Here is a 24,279-nt window from a genome sequence, read left to right as displayed (position 1 = left end):
CCAAAGTCAGTTGCAGCAAAAAGCGCCTCTATGTGATTCAGAGAGACTCATTGATAACTTTTAACTTTATCATCATATCTTTACTTTTCATTCTGACAAATCAATTGCCTATAAAAAAAAGTCGATTTTGCATTTGATTAACACGTTAGTTGAAAATGCTATTTGACCCATAATATTATTATCAGGGGGGAACCTTAATAATAATACTCACTCAGAGACGGAACTCTATACCTGAAAGACAACGAATAAATAAATAAATAAAACTATAAAAGCACAAAAGACTGAAGTTTATTAGAACCTGAAGATCTTCAGTTGAGTTGTTTCAACAACTATGGTTACTGTACTCTAATCTATCAACCTCAAAAGATAAAACATACATGATACTATCCGGTATTAACAGTTTCCTATTTTACGAAAGAACAGTTTTTTAAGCGTTAATACGAACGATATGATGAGATAACTGTATTTTTGCTTGCATAAATCAAGTTGGAGAGCGGTAGATGCTGTTTGTTTGTTAATATTTACACTTTGCTGAGATCGAGAGTATGAATTACAAGAATAGTCCTAAATCTTTCTACCTTTCATTCTTATAAATCTCCTTGATTATTAAATAAAAAAATATTAAATACATTTTTATTTTTAAGAAACAAATACATGTATTTTTATATTAATCCTTATTTTATAAAACAAAACATTAGCAAGTGCTCCTATACTTCTGGTTAAGAAATTTAAAGTATAAATATTTCATTGAAAAACATTTAATACACTCACTTTCATTATTGTTGATGCATCACGAGATTTTCAGTAAAATATTATTATTATTTCTTAGTCAATGTCTTTTGTGTCCAGTGACACACATGATAAAAATTTATATATCAATGCATTCAATTTTGTAATATCCTGTACTATGTACAAATTCTTACTATGTAATCTTTGATTTGCCTTAAAAAAAACCGTTTATAGAACAATAGAAGGATTAGGATATTGTAATACTCTAATTGAAGACAGAGATAGTGAAGCTTTGAAGAACTATTGATGTACATTCAAGATGCTCATGCCCCTCACTAAACATCAAGATGGCACATTCCTAATACTAAATGGAGCATAAACAAGATGATTTTGTCTATTCAATTCTGACTAACTGATTCTAGCAATTACCTGATTCCTTGCTACAGTTACTATCTACTTCTACACTAAGCATACCTATAATCTATTAACATTTATATGACAGAGAAGTCTTCATCCAACCCATCTATTTCTCCTTTAATTCTATGTTGTTGGATAATCAAAACAGAAACAGTCATTGAGAAGTCTGGTCCTGAAAGAACATCCCCTATTGGTCCTAATTCTGGGCATTGTTCCCAATCATTCATGCCCCTTGTCAAAATAGAATTGACTCCTCCTTCTCTTCCAACAATGACAAGTGAGTAATGTCCTTCAAATGATCTGAGAGTGGAAAAGGTCTCAGCAGCATTTGCAAGATGCTTCTCTTGATAAGAAATCCGGCCTCCAATCACATGCCTTTCATAGAACTGTGCAAAGCATTCATCATCCAACTGCATCTCCTTCTCCTGCTCTGGAAGGATGATCCTGTATCCAACTAATCTAGAGGATTCTGCACTGTTATCTACTAGGAATCTTATTACTGTGAGCTTAACTCCCGGATGCCGTGACACACGACCAGCATAGGCAAGTGCTTCCCTATCATCTTTTCCTCCAATGAATATGACTGCCACATTTAGTGGCACTTGACATCTTGATAGCTGTTCAAATGATCCAAGTCCTCTGTCTACTAGGATCCCCACAGAACAAGGAGCACTTCTCAATACCTGTCGAACAATACATTTATTAAAGTCCACTTAAAATAGTTCATGCTTGTGTAGCTAGTGAGTACTAATAGACCAAAAGTACTTGGAACTGTCATGTTGAGGTTCCAGTTCATAGCAGAGTTTCTCACAAAGTGTAGTATGCTAGAAGTAGAGATAAGATATTTGTATTTCTTCTTCGTCTTTGGCCTACTAAATTTTCTTGATAGTATCAAAGATGAATTGAGGTTCTAGTTCTGTATAATTACCTTTCTGTTGACGTATCTGAACCCTGGATTACCACCATCCAAAGTTCCGTCTTGACGCTGGCTCCTATGGAATGGTAGTATGATGAGGGCAATCATCAAGTCCTCTGCTATGACACATATATCTTGTGGCATGTCATTGATTGTTGAGAGTACCATGGTTCTTTTGAGTGTAATACCATCACCATTCTCGACCACATAGGCTTGGAATGAGTTAGTAACTTGGTCTCTCATATCCATGACTTCTTTGTCCTTCACAGTTGCTGTTTGCATCCCTTCATCCCTCTCTAATGTGGCGGATATTTCTTGAGTAAGCTCAATCATGTCAGTTACATACACCAAAATGCCCGAGTCAGCTATGCCTTTTGTAATCTCCACCAAGTTGATGGAAGCAGGTACATTTTGAGGTCCATGAACACACAAAAGGATCCTTAACTCACTTGTGGGATCAAGCAATTGAAGAGCCAAACGATGAGTAGGTGCCCTTCTCTTAGCACGTCTTATGATGTGTGTCACAACTGTTGGAGTAGGCACTACTGTTAAGAAGATTACGATTATCATCACAATGCCAGTGGAAAGACTTGTACCACCACAACCTATCTGGTAATTAGTAGAAGAACAAGATATGAGCCTAAGAGATTGAATTGAAGTAACCCAATGGCACACATTATTTCAGGTATTTTGTGTTATAATAATTCTGAAAAATAAATAAATTAAAGATGTAGCTAGCTACTACATAGTTGTCTCTATCTGCTGTATTCTAAAGTGATATAGATTCGAAGTTAATATATATATTTTTCTACTGTTAACTTCTGCCTTCTGGCATTAGCTGCATAATGTTCTGATCCTGTATTTTCAAATGAATGACATGAATTTTCAGAGGCATAACAAGGAAGACTCATCTACAGCATTTTGTATCATTAATTGTCAAAGGAATATAACCCGTTATTTAAAATTATTACACCACATAGAAATGGTGGTCCATGCCTTTCTCATAGTTAGAAGAAACATGGCACTACGTCAATTTACAAATCACTCCACGCAAATTTCATCATCTTTTATCACGTTAGTCCAGAATGGTGCTATAGACCCAAAGTGGCAAACATAAGTATAACGACAACAACTGTTTGAATTATCAAACCTCTAACGTTATTCTTTTTTCTCTTCATGTTATTTATGGTTGCATTTTTTTTTTTTTTGTCTTTCTTGCTATTGGATTAAAAGGTTGCACCTTACTACCTATGATTAAAATTTTAACCAAAATTGATTATGATAATTTGATAAGTAATTTTGTATATTAAAAAATTTGAAAGATAAATTTTAAATAAAATTATAATAATTTCAGTAAATTACTTTTATCAGTTTCAAAAGGCTTACAGTTAAACTTAGATTTAGGCCTGGAGAAACTTAATTTGTCTGACTTAATCAAAGAAAGAAATGTTAAGCATAAAGATTCACTCACCACTTTGACAGCTAAGTAGATATGTAAATGGCCTTTAGTCATGAGAAGCAATCCTATTGCAACTGATTCAGGCCAGTGAATGCCCAGCATTGCACCAGAGACAACTGTTCCAGCAACTTTTCCAACTATTAACACTGCCAAGAGTATAAGTAACCTTACCCATGTGTCAAAATCATGCACCTCAAACCGTTTAAAATTGGCTTCATACCCCATCCACAAGAAAAAGATGGGAAAGAAAATGGTGGACAACATATAGTTGATTTTAGTTATAACCCATTTGGAAAGTCTACCCTCCCGGGGAATATAAAGGCCCACTAAAAAAGCACTTAAAATTGGGCTATAATTATACAAAGTGGAGGAGGCACACATTAAGACCATGAAGGCAATTGAGAGCACCAAGTGTTGACCTTTCATGGGTCTACCTTCAGGGTTTTCATTGTTAACCCAATTCAAAATGAATGGTGAAACCAAGGCAGTGACAAGTACTTCCCCTGCAATTATAAATGTAGTTATAAGTATTTTCTTTAAGACAATCTTCCCTTGCAAGTTTTGACAAAATTGAGGCAATGGCAAGACTATGTAGCCAATTGTAAGGAACAAGTAGCACAGAAAATCTGAGTGCACCCCTGCTGCAATTACTAGCTTCCCAATATCAGATTTGCCTATTTTCATCTGAGTTATTAAACGGGTAAGAACAGGTGAGTCTGTGCTAGAAAGCATAGTAGAGAGGCAAATGGTGAAACCTAGTAGTTTATGTTCACTTGGGAAGTATTCAAACATTGGTGTTAAAATACCTGCCACGATGAACGTACATATAACCCCAGCAAAAGCAACTTTAGTATGCCTATGTGGTCTTTCAAATATTACATAAGGATCCATTTCTATCCCCAATGCAAACATGTAACAAATCATACCAAAATCAATGATAAATCCAAACGTTCTGTTGAATCTCTCAAACAATTTACGCACAAATTTTATGTTGCCCATGATTAGTCCTACCTGCATAAATTAAAAATAACATCGTAAAACACCTTTAAAGGACTGAACTGAAGTTCAGTTTCTTAGGTACATTGTTTAGTGATTGTTTTTTAATTTTTTAAACTAAAACTAGAGTTTCAGCTGGTTAATTTGCAATAACATCAAATGTAGACCTTTTATCAAAGTGAAAATAGAGAGAAGCTTACAATTATATCTGAAGTAATGCGAGGTTGCGAAAAAGGCCTCAGTAGAAAATGTAAAACATTGCATGCAATCACCATCCCTATGAACAGAGCAAAGTTTTTAGCTACTTCCATAATGAGGACACCTAACTTGTCGCCACATATAGTTGGCTCGAGAGCCTCCATCGCTTCCTTTGGCAACCCAAAAGCCATATTGACAAGCCAAAAAATTAGTGTTTAGATATCTTGCTTTTTCTTTTGATTATATTGTTTTACTTCTTCTTTGAAGCCTTGACCACCAAGGACACCATCATCATTTTTGCTTCTTAGTTTTGTTTTGTTAATGAACAATTGTCACCAAAGCTTTTGCGAGAGCCAGTGGCTGGGATTCACAGCTAAGTTTCAGGAGTTAATGAAGGATATAAGGATTATGTGAGTCGTGAATTATAAACCGAAAAACATGGATAAATCACAAATCTTCCACTTCATCCCTATCACTAGTTAAGCATTATTTGAAAAATGCTTCGGAACCCATCTTCAAAAGCTACATGTGCCTTCAATATTATTTTGTTATTTTAATTTAAATATTTTTTTGAGACAGTTTTAATACGTAATATTAAATTAAAAAAATCTTTAATACATAAATACATCTAATACCATTTAGATTTGGCTTGTCGAACGTGAGGTGAAGCTCGAATAGTTCTTGGGTGTTATTATTTTCCATTATTTTAATTTTTTTTCTTATTAAATAATTTTTTATTTATATATAAAAACTTACGACGTAAATTTAACCATAAAAAGTTATTAAAATAAACTAAAAACTAATGTTGACGATAAAGGAAAAACTAAAAATTTAAGAGAGAGAGAGGGAGAGCGCTATTTTCAATAAAATCTTCAAACGTCCCAAAATACAATCTTGTGTATATCTATAGAACCAAAAACCTAAGTTAAATAAAAAAGGATAAGCAAATATAAACTAATTGGTAATTGGATCATCTTACCAAAAGGTATCTAAATATTTCAAAAATGGGTTTCTTCACTTGTTTTCATCCGTGGCCATCTTGAAACGACACACAGGACATGAATGGCCTACTTGCAACCAATCGACGATGCACGTTTTATGAAACATGTGCAGACATGGCATGCGAACACCATCGAGAAAATCTTCAAAACAAATAGCACACGTTCTCGCAGCAGACCCATCTTTTTCAACCTCCAACCCCTCAACTACTGACCTAGCTGCTGGCACCAATCGATCATCGTCGTCGTCGTCGTCGTCTTCGTCTTCGTCTTCGTCGTCGTCTTCCACTTCTTCTTCACGACGATCTTCCACTTCTTCGTTGGGCCTAGTGATTACCACATCGACACACATATACAGAACCTTTGTGCACTTATTCCAGGTGCTACTAGCCATCCAACGTGCACATTTCAATATATTTTCCACTACAAACTTGTGAGCAAAACATGGCACACACATTTGGGAAAGCCAAGAAACAATGGTTGTTTCCTGCATCAATTCATCCTTTGAGATATTTGAAAATTTGTGATAGGTAGTATCACCATTGACGTGGGAGCTTCTAGCATTCAAAACGGACGTATTCGTGTACTCAAACTTTATATTGAAGTATGGATTATCGCTGTTGACTGGATTGATTTCTGAATCGGAGTCGGAGGCAGAGATTAGTGGGTATGCACTACAATGGCATCCATCCATGGAGTTTCTGAAACAACGAGAGGTTCAATGAAATTTGAAAAAGGAGCACTGATATATAAAGAGCCAATGGTTAATGACCCTAATAGACGTTAGGGTTTGAGATTTGAAATAATCCAGATTCTTATCGCAATATTATCTGTTTTTCCTCTGTTTTAAATTTTAAAATAATATCTATATCGGTATATTTATATATAAAATTTATCACAAAACATCGTTTATTTAATTTATTTATATTAAAATAACCTGGTATAAATTTAAATTATAATTAATTTATAATTATCAAATTTTATAAAAAAATAAACTTTTATTGAATAATTTAATTATAAATCCAATTGTTATATTAAAAATTATATCCACGTGTATCTTAAAATTTAAGATTAATTTAAAATTACGTGATACTTTATTTATATATATTAAATTTAATGTAATATATATTTTTAAATATATAAAAATAAAATTTTTATAACAAATCTTATAAATATTTAATTTTAATAAAAGTTGAGACAAATAATCTGAATAATATATAATTATAATTCAAGATTAAATTAATAAAAAAATATTTTTCATATTAAATTATTTAATGTATAAAAGTGAATGTAAATTATATTTATATAATTTGATCTCTGTTCATATTTTAATATCATATTAAAACATAATGTCATATTAAAATAAATTATTATGAAGAAACATATTAATATTTTAATTATATAAGTTAAATAACATTATTGCGAATTTAATTAAGTATTATATGGTTCTATATTATTGTTCTTATCATTCATAATTTTTTATAATAAATTATTTTTTATATAAATTTATACACGTCTCTACTATGATTTTTTTTTCTTTCGTAAATCATAACTTTAAGGAGTAAAATATATAATCTATTATCATATAAAATATTTTAATTCATACGTAAAAAAAATTATTTATCTAATTACAATTTAATTTTTATTTTAATGCACATAATAGTAACACAAAATTTTTTTTTACAGATAAAATAATTTTATAATAAATTAAATTATAAAAATTTAAAATTTTTTAATACATTGCAATAAATGAATTTTTTTTCTCTAAACATCCATATTTTATTAAGAATAAATTTAGAGTATAAAGAGTACTCTAACCTATTACAACTCTAAAGGAAATTAACAATACATATTAAGAGATTATTAATCTAATTCACAAATACAATTAATCTTCCTAAAGGCCTAGTTGCAAGCCATTTTTAAGTACGATACTTAATAGAATCAAACATTTTACTAACATTTAACATACTGTTATTGAAGAGTATGCTGCTGCAAATCATATCATTACAACTCCCCTCTATTTCTTTTTTTCACATTGGATTCCACACATGCTTAGTTAAGTCTCGTGCAAATTTTCACGTAAACATAAATTGACACCAAACACTACTAGAAAAATACTATTTACAGACAGTCAAATCCATCTGTAATACAGACAAATTTTTGGTTTTTTATTATTTTTAAATTTTCTAAAAAATATGTTTGTTCCATATGTAATAGTCGTATGTAGTTGACCCGCCATTTGATGCGAAGTATTATAGAGAGGAATTACAAATGAAATTTTCTGTCTGTAATTTGAAAATGGAAAGAAATTTTGGAGTAGGAGTTACAGATGAGAAAATCTGTCTGTAAATATTACCATTTTTACCGACTTTTCATTTGACAATTTACAGACAGATTTTTTTGTTTGTAACTGTATTTGACAAATTTATAGATGGATAAATCCATTTACAAATGGATTTTTTTATCTGTAATGTGAGAAACACATAAAACCGCGCCTCCTCCTTCTTTCTCATTTTGCATAATTTCCTTTCTCGCCTCTCTCTCTCTGCCTCTCTCTAAGAGCTTCAGTTTTTTTGCCTTTGCGAGTGATAAAAGCATTCATTTGAAAGATAATTTGCATCATTGTGTTCCTGGTACGATACTCTAACTTTTTATCGGTTTAGTTTTTATTTTTATTTTTGATGTATTTTAGAGATTTAAAATTTCTAAGATAGAGTTATAGGATTGAAGATTGTATGATTGGGGGAGGGGCGTAGAGGTCTTTCTCCGAACCTGATTATTGTATATTGTGAGATTGTTTATGTTTGTGGAGTTTGTAGAATATGCATGTTGTGGAGTTACAAAGGGATGTGCTTTTGAACGGTTTAGGATTGTGATGTGTTTGTGTTTTATGCATTGATTAATATATATTGTCATATAATATATTAGTTATGTGTGGTAAAAATTTTGATTTTTGTAAAAAAGTGGTAAACAAACGTAAGGAAATTAACATGTATTAGGGGAGATTATGCCAAAATTTATATTAAAAATTTGTGTAATGTATAATAGAAGGTTGATACAACATTGTGTATTTTTATTAGGTTTATATAGTTCTTGATTCAGATGTTTTTTAGAAATCGTCAGTAGATGTATGATAGGTGCACCCAAGTTGGGAGAGAATAAAACCTAAAATTCTTTGAGGGTGTAAAGGAATTCATACGTGCTTGTTGTAATTCGCAGCAATTCATCACCAACCAAAAAGTTAAATGTCCATGTTCTAAGTGCAAGTGTAGAAAGTTTTTGAATATTGATTCAATTAGGTATGATTTGTATAAGTTTGAATTTAAACATGATTATTAGATATGGACTGAGCATGGGGAAGTAGTTAATGTGACAAATCAAGTAGGCAATTCAAATATATTGCAATCAGGTGAGGATGTAGGTAATGTAAGTTGAGAAGAAAGCAATAGTCATTATCAAGAAATGGTTTATGATGTTAGTCTTGAATTTGGAGTTTTTTGTGATTTTAAAGTTGAACAAGAACTTAATAGAGAGGCTGCAAAGTTTTTTAATGTTTTAGAGGCAACAAATAAGCCTTTATAGGATGAGTGTGCGCATTCAGAGTTATCTTTAGCAGTAAGAATGTTAAGCATAAAGTCAAAAGGCAATCAAAGTCAGAGTTTATTTGATCAATGAGCTATATTAATTAGTGAGTTTAGTCCCCAACCTGACTCAATCCTAAAAGACTTTTACCAAGCAAAAGAATTAGTTTCCAAACTTGGATTAAAAGAAGTCAAAATTGATTATTGTTTGAAAGACTGCATGCTGTATTACAAAGATGATTTTATTTTGACAAATTGCAAATTCTGTGGAGAGCCTAGGTTTAAACCAAGAAGATGTGGTAGAAGTGATAAATATAAAGATGTACCGCAAACTAGAATGCATTATTTGCCTTTAATTCCTAGGCTAAAAAGGTTGTATGAATCTATAAGTTCAGCTTCTTACATGCGTGACATGCTGAAAATAAAAGGAGTGATAGGATAATGACTCATACATCTCATGTTGAGGCTTGACAATATTTTGATCAAGTGTATCCTGAGTTTGCATATGATCCTAGAAATGTAAGGTTAGGATTATGTGCTGATGGGTTCACTTCAAACAATCAATTTAATAAACCATATTCTTGTTGGCTTATTGTGATTACACCTTTTAATCTTCCTCCCAAAATGAGCATGAAAAATCTATATTTGTTCTTGACTTGTATAATTCCTGGTCTAGAAAATCTAAAGGCTAAAATTGATGTATACCTTCAACCTTTGATTGATGAGTTGAAAGAGTTATGGTGTGAGGGTGTAGTAACTTATAACCTATCAAGGAAGCAAAATTTTAAGTTATGGTGTGAGGGTGTAGTAACTTATAACCTATCAAGGAAGCAAAATTTTAATATGAAGGCAGCACTGATATGGACGATAAATGATTTTTCTGCTTATGAAATGTTGTCTGGATGGATGACTCAAAGGAAATTAGTATGCCCAATGTAACACCTTGAATTTAATTTCAATTAAATAATAATTTCGCAAATCGGATAACTAAATTTTTCATAAAAGATTTTGAAATAAGTGAAGGGTTACAAATTAATATCAAATAACTGCTACAGGACTAGTTTAATTACAACAATTTAAAAATAAAATCTAAGCCTATAACAGTCCATCCGTCCTTTCACTGAGTCCGGTGCTGACTGTCTTGATTACCTGAAAAATGAATGTAAGGGTGAGTATTCTACAACACTACCCAAAAACACACAATCAACGTAGAGTCTCACCTCCAGAACATTTTCAACACATTAAAACAAACACAATCACAAGCAGCATTTCACATCTATAAGTACAATTTATAAACACATTCATATGCACGCCAGCCACATTTATTGTGGCACTATGATCACAGATTTACACCATGAATGGTCGCCGGTTACCTCCGCCTCACGGATACCACGTGGGCAATCACGGGTCGCTCAGCAAAGACAATGGTCAGAGGTCTAGTCAGAAAAAGAGTGTGTGGCCCGGGCTGCATCCGTTCCACAGTCGGTGTCACCACCACTCTCTCCTCCCAAAGGTATTTCTACCGTTCTAATCTTTCACACCCCCAGTGTATCGCTGAATCATTCACAACACATTACAACAGTGCTACACGCCTCATTCACATACATTTCATTCATGCACGTAATATTCATGCTTGCACACGGCACACAACTTATATTCAATTCACAATACATGGCACGCAGCCTACAATTATCGTTTATATTACACGGTCCTTGGGCCCACATTTTCACAATATTCATTCAAATATATGGCACAAGTGGCCATACTCATTCTATCACACAACATTTACATATAATCTAAATCCATCAATTTCATATCAACACACATAATGTTCACATATCACGGCACATGGCCCACATTACATTTCTCAACAATTTCTTACCCACTAACTCAGCCACAACACAATATTCAGTAGAATATCAACAATTCATGCACAAAAGAGTAGGATAGAGTCTGCCTTACCTCGGATTGAAGACACACAATCGGATTTGACAACGGACGTGCTCCCTATACAGATTTTAGCCTAAAACACATGGAAGAACTCCATGAAAACTCCAAGAAACCGGGAAACAGAGAAATGGGGATGAGAAACAGAACCCTAACCATTAAAACTCACATCCAAGTGTTTCCCACACGGATTCAACCTTCAATCAAGCTCCCGAACGGCTTTGGAGGCAATTAATCGGTGGAATAGGGCTTTGGAAACGAGAGGATCAAAGGAATTTTGAAGGGAGATGGAGAAATAAATCTCCCCGAACCCTAACCCCCTTTACATCTTTTTTTGGTCGCGACACTCTCGCTACAGCGAGTTGCAGCGACACGCCCTCACGCTACAGCAAAAATATCAGACGAAACTGCACCCTGGTTTCTATAGAATCTCACTACAGCGAGACTGCACCTAGAAATGCACCCCAAACTATCACTCTATCGCTAAAGCGAAACGTCTCTTGCTACAACGAGAAGGCGACAGTTCTGGTTCTTCCTCGCAGGCCCTCTCGCTACAGCGAGAATCCTCTCACTGCAGCGAGAACAGCCTAATATTACACCTTGTACTTAGGCACTTAGCCCATTTCAGCCTTATCTAGTCATGCATACACACATCCATACACTTAATACACATAAACATCATTATCAAGTAAGTCAACACACACATATATGCATTTAGATTTATATAAATACAATAATTAATATTACAAAAATTCAGGGTATTACACCCAATTTGTATGGAGGATACAAAGGCATTTACTTTGAAACATGGAGGAAAAAATTCATAGTTTGATTGCCATAGGAGATTTTTAGATATGTAAAATCCTTATAAGCGCTAAGCCTACAAATTTAGAAAAGTAACTATTGAGAATGAGGACCCTCCCGTCTGTTTAAATGGTGATCAAATATGGGATAGAGTTAGACACTTGCCAAAAATAATAGAAGTAGGAAAATCCATTAGGTTTCCTGGGTATGGGATAACACATAATTGGACCAAACAAAGTAGATTCTAGAAGCTCCCATATTGAAAGGATAACTTAGTTCGCCATTGTTTAGATGTGATGCATATGGAAAAAAAAATGTATTTGACAATATCATGAATACTGTAATGGACACTGATCGAACTAAAGATAATGTAAAGGCAAGGCAAGATTTAGAAGAATATTGTAGGCATCCAGAGTTGAGGTTACAACAACTTGCAGATGGTCGATGGTCAAAGGCAAAAACAAGTTACACTCTGACTTTATCACAAAGACAAGATGTGTAAGTGGGTGAAGGACTTGAAAATACCTGAAAATTATGCTTCAAACCGCGGTCGTTGTGTGAATGTTGAACAAGGAATATTTTTTAGGATGAAAAGTCATGATTGCCACATATTCATGGAGTGTCTTCTACCTGCTGCATTTAGGGAACTACCTGACCATGTTTGGAAGCCATTGACTTAGTTAAGTGAGTACTTTAGGGACCTGTGTTCACATACTCTTAGGGTTGAAGACCTATTAGTGATGGAGAATAATATTCCTGTGATTTTGTGCAAATTAGAGAGAATACTTTCCCCTGATTTCTTTGACTCCATAGAGCACTTGCCTATACACTTAGTGTATGAAGCACATGTATGTGGACCAGTACAATATAGGTGGATGTATCCGTTTGAACGAGAAATCAGAGAGTTCAAAAGGACTGTGAAAAATAGAGCTTAAATGAAAGGATCCATATGTCAGGCATATATATCAAAGGAGACATCAAATTTTTGGACATATTATTTTAAACCTCATGTTCAATCAAGGAGGACTTGGGTTGGTCGAAATGATGTTGGGGAGAAAGCAGTAATGATCCAACTTTATCTATATTCAACCAACTAGGTCGTGTATATAGGAAATACGAAGAACGATGGATCTTCGGTGATGAATCAGATGCTGCACATTTGTACATCTTATTAAATTGTGATGAAGTTCAACCATTTAGAATGTAAGTGACTTATGATTACTTTAATGACTTTTCCCAATCATGGTTATTCAAATCTAATTAATGATGTTGCAATGTTTACAGATATTTTGAATAATTATATGGTGACGAATGCATTAATCATTTTCTATCATGGTTCAAAAGTGATGTACGTCATGGAATTTTCCGAACATTTTAGTTTATCAACTTTTTAATATTAATATTATTCAATCAATTGACATATTTAATGGTATGTGTAGGTGTGTGATCCTAGTAATGATATCACAGATATTGACCTATAAAACCTGTCCAGAGGTCCAAAAAATAAAGCATATTGTTGGCCAATTTACTATGTTAACAGATATAAATTCCAAACCATTGAATCATGTAAAGGGAGAAAAACAGATAATAGTAAGGTTAGTGTGAGAGGAAATTCAAGTGATGGTGACTGTGATTGGTATGGAAAACTTAATGAAATAGTTGAACTTGAATATGATGGTGAAACCATAAAAAGAATTGTCTTATTCAAGTGTGAATGATTTGATCCAATACGCCCAACAAGGACACGTAAACATAACTATTACAATGTAATTGAGATTTACGATATCAAAAGATATAGAGGCTTTGACCCCTTCATCATTGCACAAAATGCAAGACAAGTATATTTCTTATCTTACCCTACAAAATGTAATAAAAGTTGGAGGATTGTAATAAAAATTAAACCAAGGGGTCGAATTAAAAGTGATGAAGATGCATATCAAATTGATGACTCAATCCTTTTACATGTAGTAATAAACACTATTGTCCCTCCAATTTTATCTTCTCCTTTGAATGAAATTGAAATAATTGACCCTCCTCCCCAAGCTTTAAGAAATAATGAAATGGATGACATGACTAAAGATGAGGAGGAAGGATTTATGGATGACATTTCATCAAGTGATGATGAAGGTAGTCTTGAACTATAAGAGTAAATGAGGTAAATTAAGTAGGTTTGTCAATTTACTATGTTTCTATGATTATTTATTTTGAGTTATCACCAATATTAACCATAATTTATAAAGATTATGGTATTCGTCTCTAAACATATATTGTATTTGATTCAGATATGGCAGGTAAAGGTAAGAAGGGTGTTACTCAGCATCCTGATCGTGGTAACACTCCTTCATCCACCGCTCCCGCTTTGACTTCTACACTAGCTATAGTGCAGACTTTCTAGGTTAGGGAGCAGGAGCAATTTATCATGGTGTCTAATCCTGGGTATATTGCTCTTCTCCCTCCAATACAACGAGTTTCACACTCTGCACCGCCTACTACACAGGCCACACAGTCACCTTCTACACAAGGTATAGGAGAGGGATTCACTACTGTCTCAGCTATAAGTGGGCAACAATCATCACAAACCCAGGCATCATCGAGATTGTTAGAAACTTTGAGATGTGATAGGCCACTTGGTAAGTTTCCTTTAAAGTATGTCTAACATTGTGTACTTTATGTGAATGTTATAATAATTATTTTATTTTATCGTGTTATCAGTTGGATACCACCACAGAAAGGTCTCCACCAGGTCACAAATACCATTAAGAAGATGTTTGATGTGCCTTACACAAGTTTTGCAAAGGTGTCGAAGGATACAAAGATGGAATGGTTCAAAGATTGGAAGGTAATAATAGTGTATTAATTTTAACTAAGTATAATTACATATGACTGTTTGTACCTCTTCTAATGAAATTGTGTTTATGTAGAGCAACTTCTCCATTCCCCCCAAGATGAAAAGATGATTTTCAAGGCCTAGAAAAGTCGTACTGGAAAGTGACTAAGACAAATGTATACATAGGCTCGTCAGGACCTTTATACTACTAATTGGATAGCACCCAACTTTCTTCATACCTTGCAGGAGTATTGGGGTACATATAAAGAACAAGACAAATAAGGCATCTAATAAGGGGGGATCACTGCATACTGGTGACTCTATAACTTTGGCTCACACTACGACAAACTTGGTATATAATTTTAAAATTCATTTTACTCTATCTATAATTTCATATTTGAGATTGTGATTTAATTAGAATTGCAGGAGAAGTCGTTGAAGAGGCCACCTACGCATGGAGAGTTGTTCAAGGAGACACACACTCGTAGGGGAGGCAAAAACCTATGAGTTGATACATAATCTCAAGCCACATATGTAAGTCATTCTTATTGATACTATATGTTATTATTAGTAATTTATTAAATAATTCTCCAAACTAATATCTAATTATCTAAACTGAACTGTAGGATGACTATGTTCAAAGGCTTGAGGAGACATCTTCTCAGGATCCAGAGTCAGTTGATGAGGATGCTATGTGGTCACAGACAGTGGGTAACCTTTATAAAGGTCAGATTTATGGCATGGGGGGTCGCTTTGCAGACTCCATGTTCTCTGCATCTGTCACTGGAAATGCTCATTCTCTTGCACCTGAGGAAGTGGAGGACATGGTCTGCACTCAAGTCCATGCCCTCAATGAAGAACTCCAGAAGTAGAATGAGGAGATGTGGAAGAGCAAAGAAAGTGCATGGAAGAAGAAGTGAGCAAAGAAAATGGAGAAGAAGATAGAGTAGAAGGTGACATTGATGATGCAAAGGGAAGTCCAGCAGCAGATGGAGCAACAACATATGCAGATGCAACAAATGCATGCATATTTTGAGCTCATGAGAGCAAGTACCTCCACACCTCTTCCTCCTCCTCCACCAGCTCCAGCACCACCAGTTTTCAGCTCCATGCATCATTCCTCTTCCGACTTCTTGTCTACTGATGATGATACTCCTTCAGATGATGATCATACAGATTATTCGTGATGAACACTTGTATTTTATTTTTAACATTATTTATTTGGATGTTTTTGTCTTCATTTGTAATGACATTTAAATTTTACATTTTATAAATCATTTTTGAATTTTTAAATTTAATTTTGTAGTTTTTCTTATGTTTATAAATTGTGATAATCAAGAACAGGCAAGAATAATCATGTATATAAACAAAAAATAACAAAAATAGTAAAATATATCATAGACGGATTTTAAAATCCGTCTATATGTGCAGATTTTGTAGTAGTGAAATCATTCAAATACCATGTACCACAGTTTTAGGAAGACACCAATGCAGAAAAAAAATGCAATATGTCCTTATCTTCAGTATCACACAACTCACAAGCTTCTGAGGGAATGATCAATCTACGATTGGTCAAGTTTTTCTGCACCGGAGCTACATTAAGCAATAGACGCCAAAAGAATACTACTACCTTCCTCGGCCCAAATCTTGCGTAAGGTCTGCACTAGATGTAGCTCCAAACTACTACCTGCAATAAGGAAATGATGAATATAGTGATAAGTGAATTGCACACTATATTTTTTGTCACCATTATACTTTTGCAGCAACATGACATTCATATTTTCTTTCAGCCTCTTACCTTCGCAGTTTTCCACAGCTGCTATTGTAAATTTTTCTCCCATGTGTAATAAATAATTTATTTATTATTTTTATATTAATCCTTGGACAAGTTACTAAAGTAAACAATTTTTTTTAAGTTCAATGTGGGCAATTTCTTTTTATTTTATATTTTTTAATTTTTAATAATTTTGAAAATATGAATATGAGAATTGTTCAAATATTTATTTGATTGAAAGAGTATTTTTTATTTTTATATTATTCATAGAATACGTTACACTACTAGAATTTAATAGAACTTTGAAATGCAAATATATTTTATATTTGAATTCAATTATTTAGTATGAATTAGCTACTATAATTCATATAGTTTCAAAATTTTAAAATTCAACTATAAAATAAAATGAATACTTTAATTCTTTAACTTAGTTATTAGTATACTTATAGTTCACTTCATTTTTATACTAGGAGAGAAAAAAGAAAAAGAAAAAATTAGCCCAAACAAAACTTACTATATTCATGTAAATTTAATTTCCTATCTCTTTAAAAAGGAATCACATGAAAAGATACTTTAGTTAATTAAAAAATAAAAAATCTATGTATTTATTCTATTTATATCACTTATAATTGAAATATGTTTTTAATCATTAAAATTTGACCATTCAAATATTTTAATTTTCAATTGTATATTTAAATTGGAAAACTATTATTATTTTCCCTTAAAAAATTATATACATTTTTGAGTAATTTTATGCACCATGAAGGTATTATTAAATTCAAATGTTTTTAAATAAAAATATATATTGTATGACTATTTTTAAATTTTATAAACTGAAAAGAGTACATTGTTTTTCATCATTAATAATAATATTAAATTATGTTAAATATGATTAAATTAAAGAATATTTTAAAATTAAGGAAGAATATAATAGTTTAAAGTTTAAATTAAGATTAAATTAAAAATTTGAAAATTAAATTAAAATATTATTATACAAGAAATTTAGTTTGTCTAAAATATATATCATAATCTGAAAATTCAGTTGATCAAGATTTAAATTTTAAATCAAATTAAAATTAAAACAAAGAATTAGAATTTGAAAAGAATAAAAATTTTAAAAAACTAAATATTTAATATAAGAGAAAGGATATGACATAATAAGGAAGATATTCTCGTTATAAACTCAAATTTAATACACAGTGTTTCGTAGATTACCCAATACAGGACTATATTTTGAGAAATAACATAGTTAATCGTGATTATTTATTTATTTTCGCATGAATCTAAAACTAAAAAAAAAAAATATGAGATTGTTAACGTCAATGCTAATAATATAAATGAAATAAAGTTTGTTGCATATTAAATTCTATAACTTGGGATGGAGAAATTAAAATTCAAATGAGTTCTTTGTTTTTGAAACAGATAATAGTTTAGAAGCTTTTAATTGACTTTGCATATTTAAATTTAGTGAAAATTTATATTTATTTTATTTTTTCTTTTAGTAAAAGATGGCAACATTAATGCTTACTTTAAAAAATGCTAAGGAAGAAATGAATTTATTTTATCTTTATATCTTTAAAAGAAAAATAATATCTAAATTCTTATTCAACTTGTTTATTTAATGAAAATGTGTTAAGAAAGTAAATAAATTTATTTTATCTTTAATGTCTTTAAAATAAAATAATACTTAAATTCTTATTCAACTTGTTTATCTAATAAAAATGTCAAATCAAATGATTAGTTTACAATTAAATTTTTTAATAAAATTAAGTGTTCAAAAATTTTAAACCATAGATTATTTTTTAAGATAAATATTCTTATCATGTTTTTGAGAAATATAGATTAAACAAATAAATTATATAATGAAATTACATTGATTGTTAATAAATTAGAAAGAAATATAATTATAGTTATTGAAACAAGAAAAAATATTACTTAAAAAATATTTTATTCTAAAAATAATTAAGTTTCTTCAAATTTGGAATTGCCTTTTAATTAAAAAAAAACAATTTCTTTTAACTTTTTATGTTGCAACGACTATCAATAAAAGTTAAGAATAAACATTTTTTAAGATTGTCTTTACATAGCAAGGTCAAAACTCTCTCATGATTAATTATATGTTGTTTTTTCAAGAGTAAGTGAGAAAGAAAACTTAAAAATATTAAATTTAGATAAAAATGAGAAGTCATTCCAATTTTATGTATGATATTCAAAAAAGTTTTTTTTTAAATATAAGAAAATGGCAAAATATTGTTAAATCTTATTTAAATTTTACTAAGTTTGTTATATATTTATTTGACAATGGATATGAAATACAAATATATATTTTATGGGAAATTAACGAGAATTCAATGATTATTGGCTTAATTATCAAATATATATAATTTATAATATATAATAAATTATTCTAATTTAAATATGAACCGCATTATGATTAGTTCAATACTATGTATATGCATATACTATTTGTAATACATTTTTTCACAACGAGGATTTGCATATATCTGTCCAATTACATTCAGCCATGAAAAAAAACAATCGTTGAAAACATTGATTTTAGATCAAGATGATAATTTGTCTTAAATCAAAATGTAGTTTTTAAAGAAGTTTTTGAGATGTAACAAAACGTTTAAATCCTCTCCCAGAATTTCTTAAAATGCTATATATATATATAGATTAATTTTTTTGTTTAAATAAATATGTAATATTGTAATTTACTAATATAATTATGTAAAGTTTATTCATTTTGTTCCCTTCCTTGTATATTTTTCTTGATACCGCTCTCTCCAACCTGAAATTGTTTTGGCTGTCCACCAGACATTTCCACTCAGCCAATAAAAATGCAAAAGAATCAATAGCATGTTGACCTTTATACCTTAATTTTTCTTTTTAGACTATAGTTCAATACTCTCCTAGCTTAGATCATTAAAAGGAATGCTAAAATCTAGATCTAGTACGTTGAGAATGGTAATGCTGCAAAAAATTACTTGGTCACTTTAGGTAGCAATTGATTTTGGGGTCAAAGAAAAACTTCATGAATCTAATAATTCTAATATAATATATTTTTTTTTGTTCAGTGAATATTGAACCATAATCATTTGTATGATTATACAGGTGGAAATGGCAAGTCTAGTAAAAGAAAGAAGCCAGCACAATCTTCAGAATCTAAGTTTTTTTGGATGGCAAGGAAATGCAAACCTCCACAAGCTTCCTTAGCTGCTTCCCATCCTTCACTTTCACTTGTTGTCACAGGTGTTTTCTTATAGGTGGAATATACATACCGAGTAGAAATTCCAACAGAAAGAATCAATCGACCACGAGCAGCATCTGCTTCCACAGCACAAGCCTCCACTTCATTTATCAAAGCTGTGACAACAAAAGGTAAGTGGAGGTTTACTAAATTACAAGGAGAATTTAGAACACAAGTTTCTTGGATAAAAGAAATTTACAATTATACAAGGCATGTTAGTGATGATATGGCGCATCAAGTATACAAAAGCTTTGCAGCATAAAAAATGTTTGGTGAACCAAGTTCACACCATTCTTATATTCATTAATATTTAAGATATTAAGTAGAAGTTAACAGCCAAGGTGCATTCCCCATAATAATATAATATCATTTATATAATTAAACCCCCATCACCCTCCCCTCTCAATATTAAACATCCAAACAAGGGAGGAGTTTAACATCCTTCTCCTTCCCCCTCCCTTTCCTTCCCCTTCTTCCCCCTTTAAACCATTCCCCTCCCTCCCCTCCAAACTCTCAAACAAAGCCTTAGAGGAGATTCAAAAAAGAAGTCCAAAAAAGCTGTGCCAATCCAAATAATACTTTAGTCTTACTTATTCACCAATCTCAGGACCGTGACACCAATCCAGATTTTTTGTGTATATATATATATATATATATATATTACTGTGTATATATACTAGGGCCAGAGTTTTGCTTACCAAGCAAATTGTTCAGATAAAATTTGTAAAACTGAATGCACTCTAGTGCGTTAAAGTGTATGACAAGAACAGCAGCAATTGCAGTTCTGTGCTTCACACTGTCTTAGCTCAAGACAGGTAATAATTCAACAACCTTGTAGTATGGCTTTGAGATGGACCTATCTATGCATTGTTATTCAAGTAGAGGAAATCTTAATGCTGTAGGGCAACATATTCCAGTAACATATCAAATTGCTTGATATCAGATTGGACAGATAGTCACTACCTCTTTAAATAATAGATTCCATGCATAAAACTCACTTTAAACTTAGGTAATTCTTAATGAAATAATAGAAAGAGTGTGTTGAGAGGGACATAAAATTAATATATATGAAGAAGATATGAAAATCTGCACTTCTGTACCTGCCAATTCCGTAGCACGAGAAGAAGCAACAGCCAATCCTGGGATCAATGTCTTGTCATCAATTTCAAGACCCAATAAATCAAGATCTAACCCAGCACCACGAAATCCTGCCTTGAAGGATGACACCTCCTCTCGAACAGCTTCAAAATAAGTTACTGAAAGTTAGAGAGGTATCTATCCTAGGAGAACAACTTAAAGTAGTAAACATACATGTTAATCATCTTGTCCTAAAAATGATAAGAATGAGATCATTATATTTTATGTAAGCTAGTATCTAAAATTTAAACTAGCATCAACAAAGTAAGAAAACCATGTGTCTGAGACCATGAGAAGGATATCATTTTATTCAAGCAATTGTAAAACAAATTACACCAAAGCTTCTGTGTCTATACCTGAGTAAGGTAATTGGACAAATGCCCACTTTTCTCCATAAAGATCATCTGGAAGTTCTGTTGGAAAAGGATTATCTACTGCCAAAAGAGGTTTGGATCCTTCTTGAAATCCAGGATGCTTCCGATAAACGGTCTCATAGCGCTCCCCTAGCCACAGAATTAATGTCACGCACTGAAAAGGATCAGACGGACCTCATAAAATATATGCACTGGCACTTCTTACTAGGATGTATGAACTCATTGAGTCATTACAAATCTAAGATTCCCTGGCAATAGAGTCATCACATGAATGGAAATCTCATGCACTCCAGAAGATTCTCAAGTCTCAATCTTTCATTTTTGTCAATAACATATGCTGCGGCGCATGTCCCATAATCAACAATAAAATATGCCACAATTTAAGATGGAAAAAGAAACAAGAAAAGTTTTTATGTGCGCTTATTTTGGATACATAGAAATGGATGGAATGATATTAGTGTCCATTATTTGGATTGTTTAAAATAGGATGGAACCACTCTTTTCATAGAAATTAATGGAATGATATTCCAATTCCAATTTGAGATATGAGATGGAACCACTCTTTTTTCACATTCCATCATAAAAATATCCAAATAATAAAATGGTAACTTATTCCACTCCATTCTTCTCCATTCGATTCCAGTCACCATATCCAAACATAAAGCCAACACTAACTACTTCATCCCTTCATAAGTTGATTAGAGTACACAGACACATTCTAATTCCATTATATGAAACCTATTATCGGCAACTTCACCAACAAGTTAAGCTTTTCGAATCAAGCTTTGTCAGTCACATCACATTATAAGATCACAATTCACCAGTTGGTTTATAGCTGAATAATGTCTCATACACTCTCAATCTTCATTCATCAAACTACCTAAATTCTACCAGCAGGGAAGCCTATAGTTCTCTCCTAAACAATGAAATTTCAAAACCACAGTACCAAACAAAAAATGGACAATTAACCATACTCACCCGTTTACTAGGAACAGGCGCTATGCGAAGCTCATTACAAGCTTTTGTAATAATTGTCTTCATCTGTGACCTACAAAGCAACAAAACACTTAATCAATATTTCTTACTCAAATGTGTTATTAATAATACCACACTCACGCATGCCAGTAAACCAAGATATTTTGTCAAGGTTAAAATATGTTTTCAGTATGACTAAATTTAGTATTAATCCCCTAATTCTTTTTTTAATTTTTAATTTTCATAAATTATAATTTTTAAAATTGTTTCTGCCATCATTTATTAAAAATGTGACATATATCCAACATGTTATGTCACTTGCCACTCCAAAATAGTCACTCATGTGATATGATTATGATAATAAGGGGTAATTTTTTAAAATTTATAAGAAAAAACTACAAATAAAATACAATTATATTTTTAAACACTAAAACCATGTTTAAGTCTTTAGTTAAATTACCTAAAGAAGCGAATGTTTTGAGGCAATGGGACACCCAAGTCATTACTAATACCAGCAATAGCTTCCTTCAGAGTAATGCTATTAATGACATTATTTGGAAAATACTTAGTATACTGCAACGACAGCGTTTTGTCACAGACAACAAGTTCCCAAATCTTCTTCCCTCTGTCATCGAGAATGGGTCTTGAACAGAAGTCAAGTTCCCACTCTGTGATGCTTTCAGGGTCGATTGCTGGGTCAACATAGCATAGTTCGGCAGTTGGGTCGTCTTCTTCGTCTTCGACAACCTCTTCAGGTGCTTCTTTCTGGATCGACAACGAGCTTTCAGACACCGAATTGGTTCGAAAGCGAAGCAGTTTTGGGTGGTTTCGTAGGTTGTTGGAGGAAATGGTGCATGAAATTGTGATGGGTTTAGATGAAGAGGAGAGTTTGGAGTGTTTGAATGTTGGGGTTCTGATTCTTGCAGGGTTGAAGCTCAGAGTTGTCATGGCTATGGTATGTGTAAGTGATGAGTGTTTTTTTGAGAAACAGAGGTTTGTGTGTGGTTGAGGTAGTTATCCACTGCCACATGTTTCAGTTATGGTAACGATAATATTATCCCCCCTCTGTTGGGCCTCTATGCCATTGGGTTAGTTTTGTTTTTTTTCAGCTTTTGTTCGGCCTGTTGTCAAGTTTTTGTTACAAAATTTTTTTAATGAAAAAATGTAAAAGTCAACAAAAATACATGCTTCTCTCTCTCTCTCTCTCCCTCTCCCGCTCTTTTCCATTATCTTCTTTTTTTTTTTTTGATAATTAAGTTAATACTATTTTTATTTTTTTTATTAATTAATGAACCCAGATTTATCTTAAAAGTGTATGTTAAATCTTAAAAAAGTATTTTGCACTACAAATAAAATTTTAAAGACAAAGTCTTACACGTATTAGAACAATTATTATAAGTTAATTTCACAATATTATTACATGAAAACTTAGTACCATAATTAATATATTATAATTAAATTAGCTCCAATATTGTTTTACATCTCTTAACGTCTTTTTCTCTTTTATTATCTTCTTTTTTTTTCTCTTTTTTTTTTATGATTAGGTTAACAATATTCTTACTTTTATATGAATTTATGAACCCAAGCTTATTTCAAAAGTTATTTTAAATTTTAGGAAATTGTCTCACACTATACTTAGAACCTTGAGGCTAACATCTATCGCATATTAGACCAAATATTTCTAACATTTTATGTAATTGTTTGTTAATTTTACTACATAACTAACTTAAAATCAAAGACCATAAATAATAGATTACATTTTAATTAATTTCACTACTCTTTACATTCTCCAACATTCCTCTTTCATTTGTTATCTTCTTTTTTCTTTTCTTTTTATTGATTAGGTTAACAATATTTTTATTTTTTTACTAGTTTGTGAACCTATATGTATTTCAAA

At 31.9% G+C, this 24,279-nt stretch overlaps 3 protein-coding genes across 4 annotated transcripts; all 3 read right to left on the bottom strand.

Annotated features, from left to right (window-relative positions):
* Positions 1-1,220: 1,220 nt before the first annotated feature.
* Positions 1,221-4,906, bottom strand: LOC113855624 (cation/H(+) antiporter 28-like). Its single transcript, XM_027487257.1, has 4 exons — positions 4,718-4,906; positions 3,534-4,532; positions 2,075-2,671; positions 1,221-1,829 (listed from the first exon to the last, which is right to left on the bottom strand). Exons 1-4 carry the CDS (start codon positions 4,904-4,906, stop codon positions 1,221-1,223), a joined length of 2,394 nt encoding a protein of 797 aa, XP_027343058.1.
* An 823-nt stretch (positions 4,907-5,729) lies between these two features.
* On the bottom strand, positions 5,730-6,407 carry LOC113855623. The gene has a single exon (XM_027487256.1). The coding sequence runs from the start codon at positions 6,405-6,407 to the stop codon at positions 5,730-5,732; it is 678 nt and encodes a 225-aa protein (XP_027343057.1).
* A 3,863-nt stretch (positions 6,408-10,270) lies between these two features.
* On the bottom strand, positions 10,271-23,412 carry LOC113854671 (protein TAB2 homolog, chloroplastic). Of its 2 annotated transcripts, XR_003502788.1 has the most exons (7): positions 22,843-23,392; positions 22,386-22,455; positions 21,390-21,561; positions 20,997-21,137; positions 19,845-20,012; positions 16,412-16,559; positions 10,271-10,443 (listed from the first exon to the last, which is right to left on the bottom strand). XR_003502788.1 is itself a non-coding variant. In XM_027485817.1 (5 exons), the coding sequence occupies exons 1-5, from the start codon at positions 23,328-23,330 to the stop codon at positions 19,753-19,755; spliced, it is 1,131 nt and encodes a 376-aa protein (XP_027341618.1). In that variant the 5' UTR covers positions 23,331-23,412; the 3' UTR covers positions 19,622-19,752. The 2 variants fall into 2 exon arrangements, 1 of the variants encoding a protein (XP_027341618.1); XM_027485817.1 differs by lacking the exons at positions 10,271-10,443; positions 16,412-16,559 and having other exon boundaries at positions 19,622-20,012; positions 22,843-23,412.
* Between the last annotated feature and the right edge of the window lie 867 nt (positions 23,413-24,279).

This window comes from Abrus precatorius, unplaced genomic scaffold (assembly GCF_003935025.1).
Source record: "Abrus precatorius isolate BTA unplaced genomic scaffold, Abrus_2018 Scaffold11, whole genome shotgun sequence".
Classification (NCBI taxonomy): Eukaryota; Viridiplantae; Streptophyta; class Magnoliopsida; order Fabales; family Fabaceae; genus Abrus; species Abrus precatorius.
The sequence above is the reverse complement of the archived record's forward strand: the minus strand, read 5'-3'. Positions and strand labels throughout refer to the sequence as shown.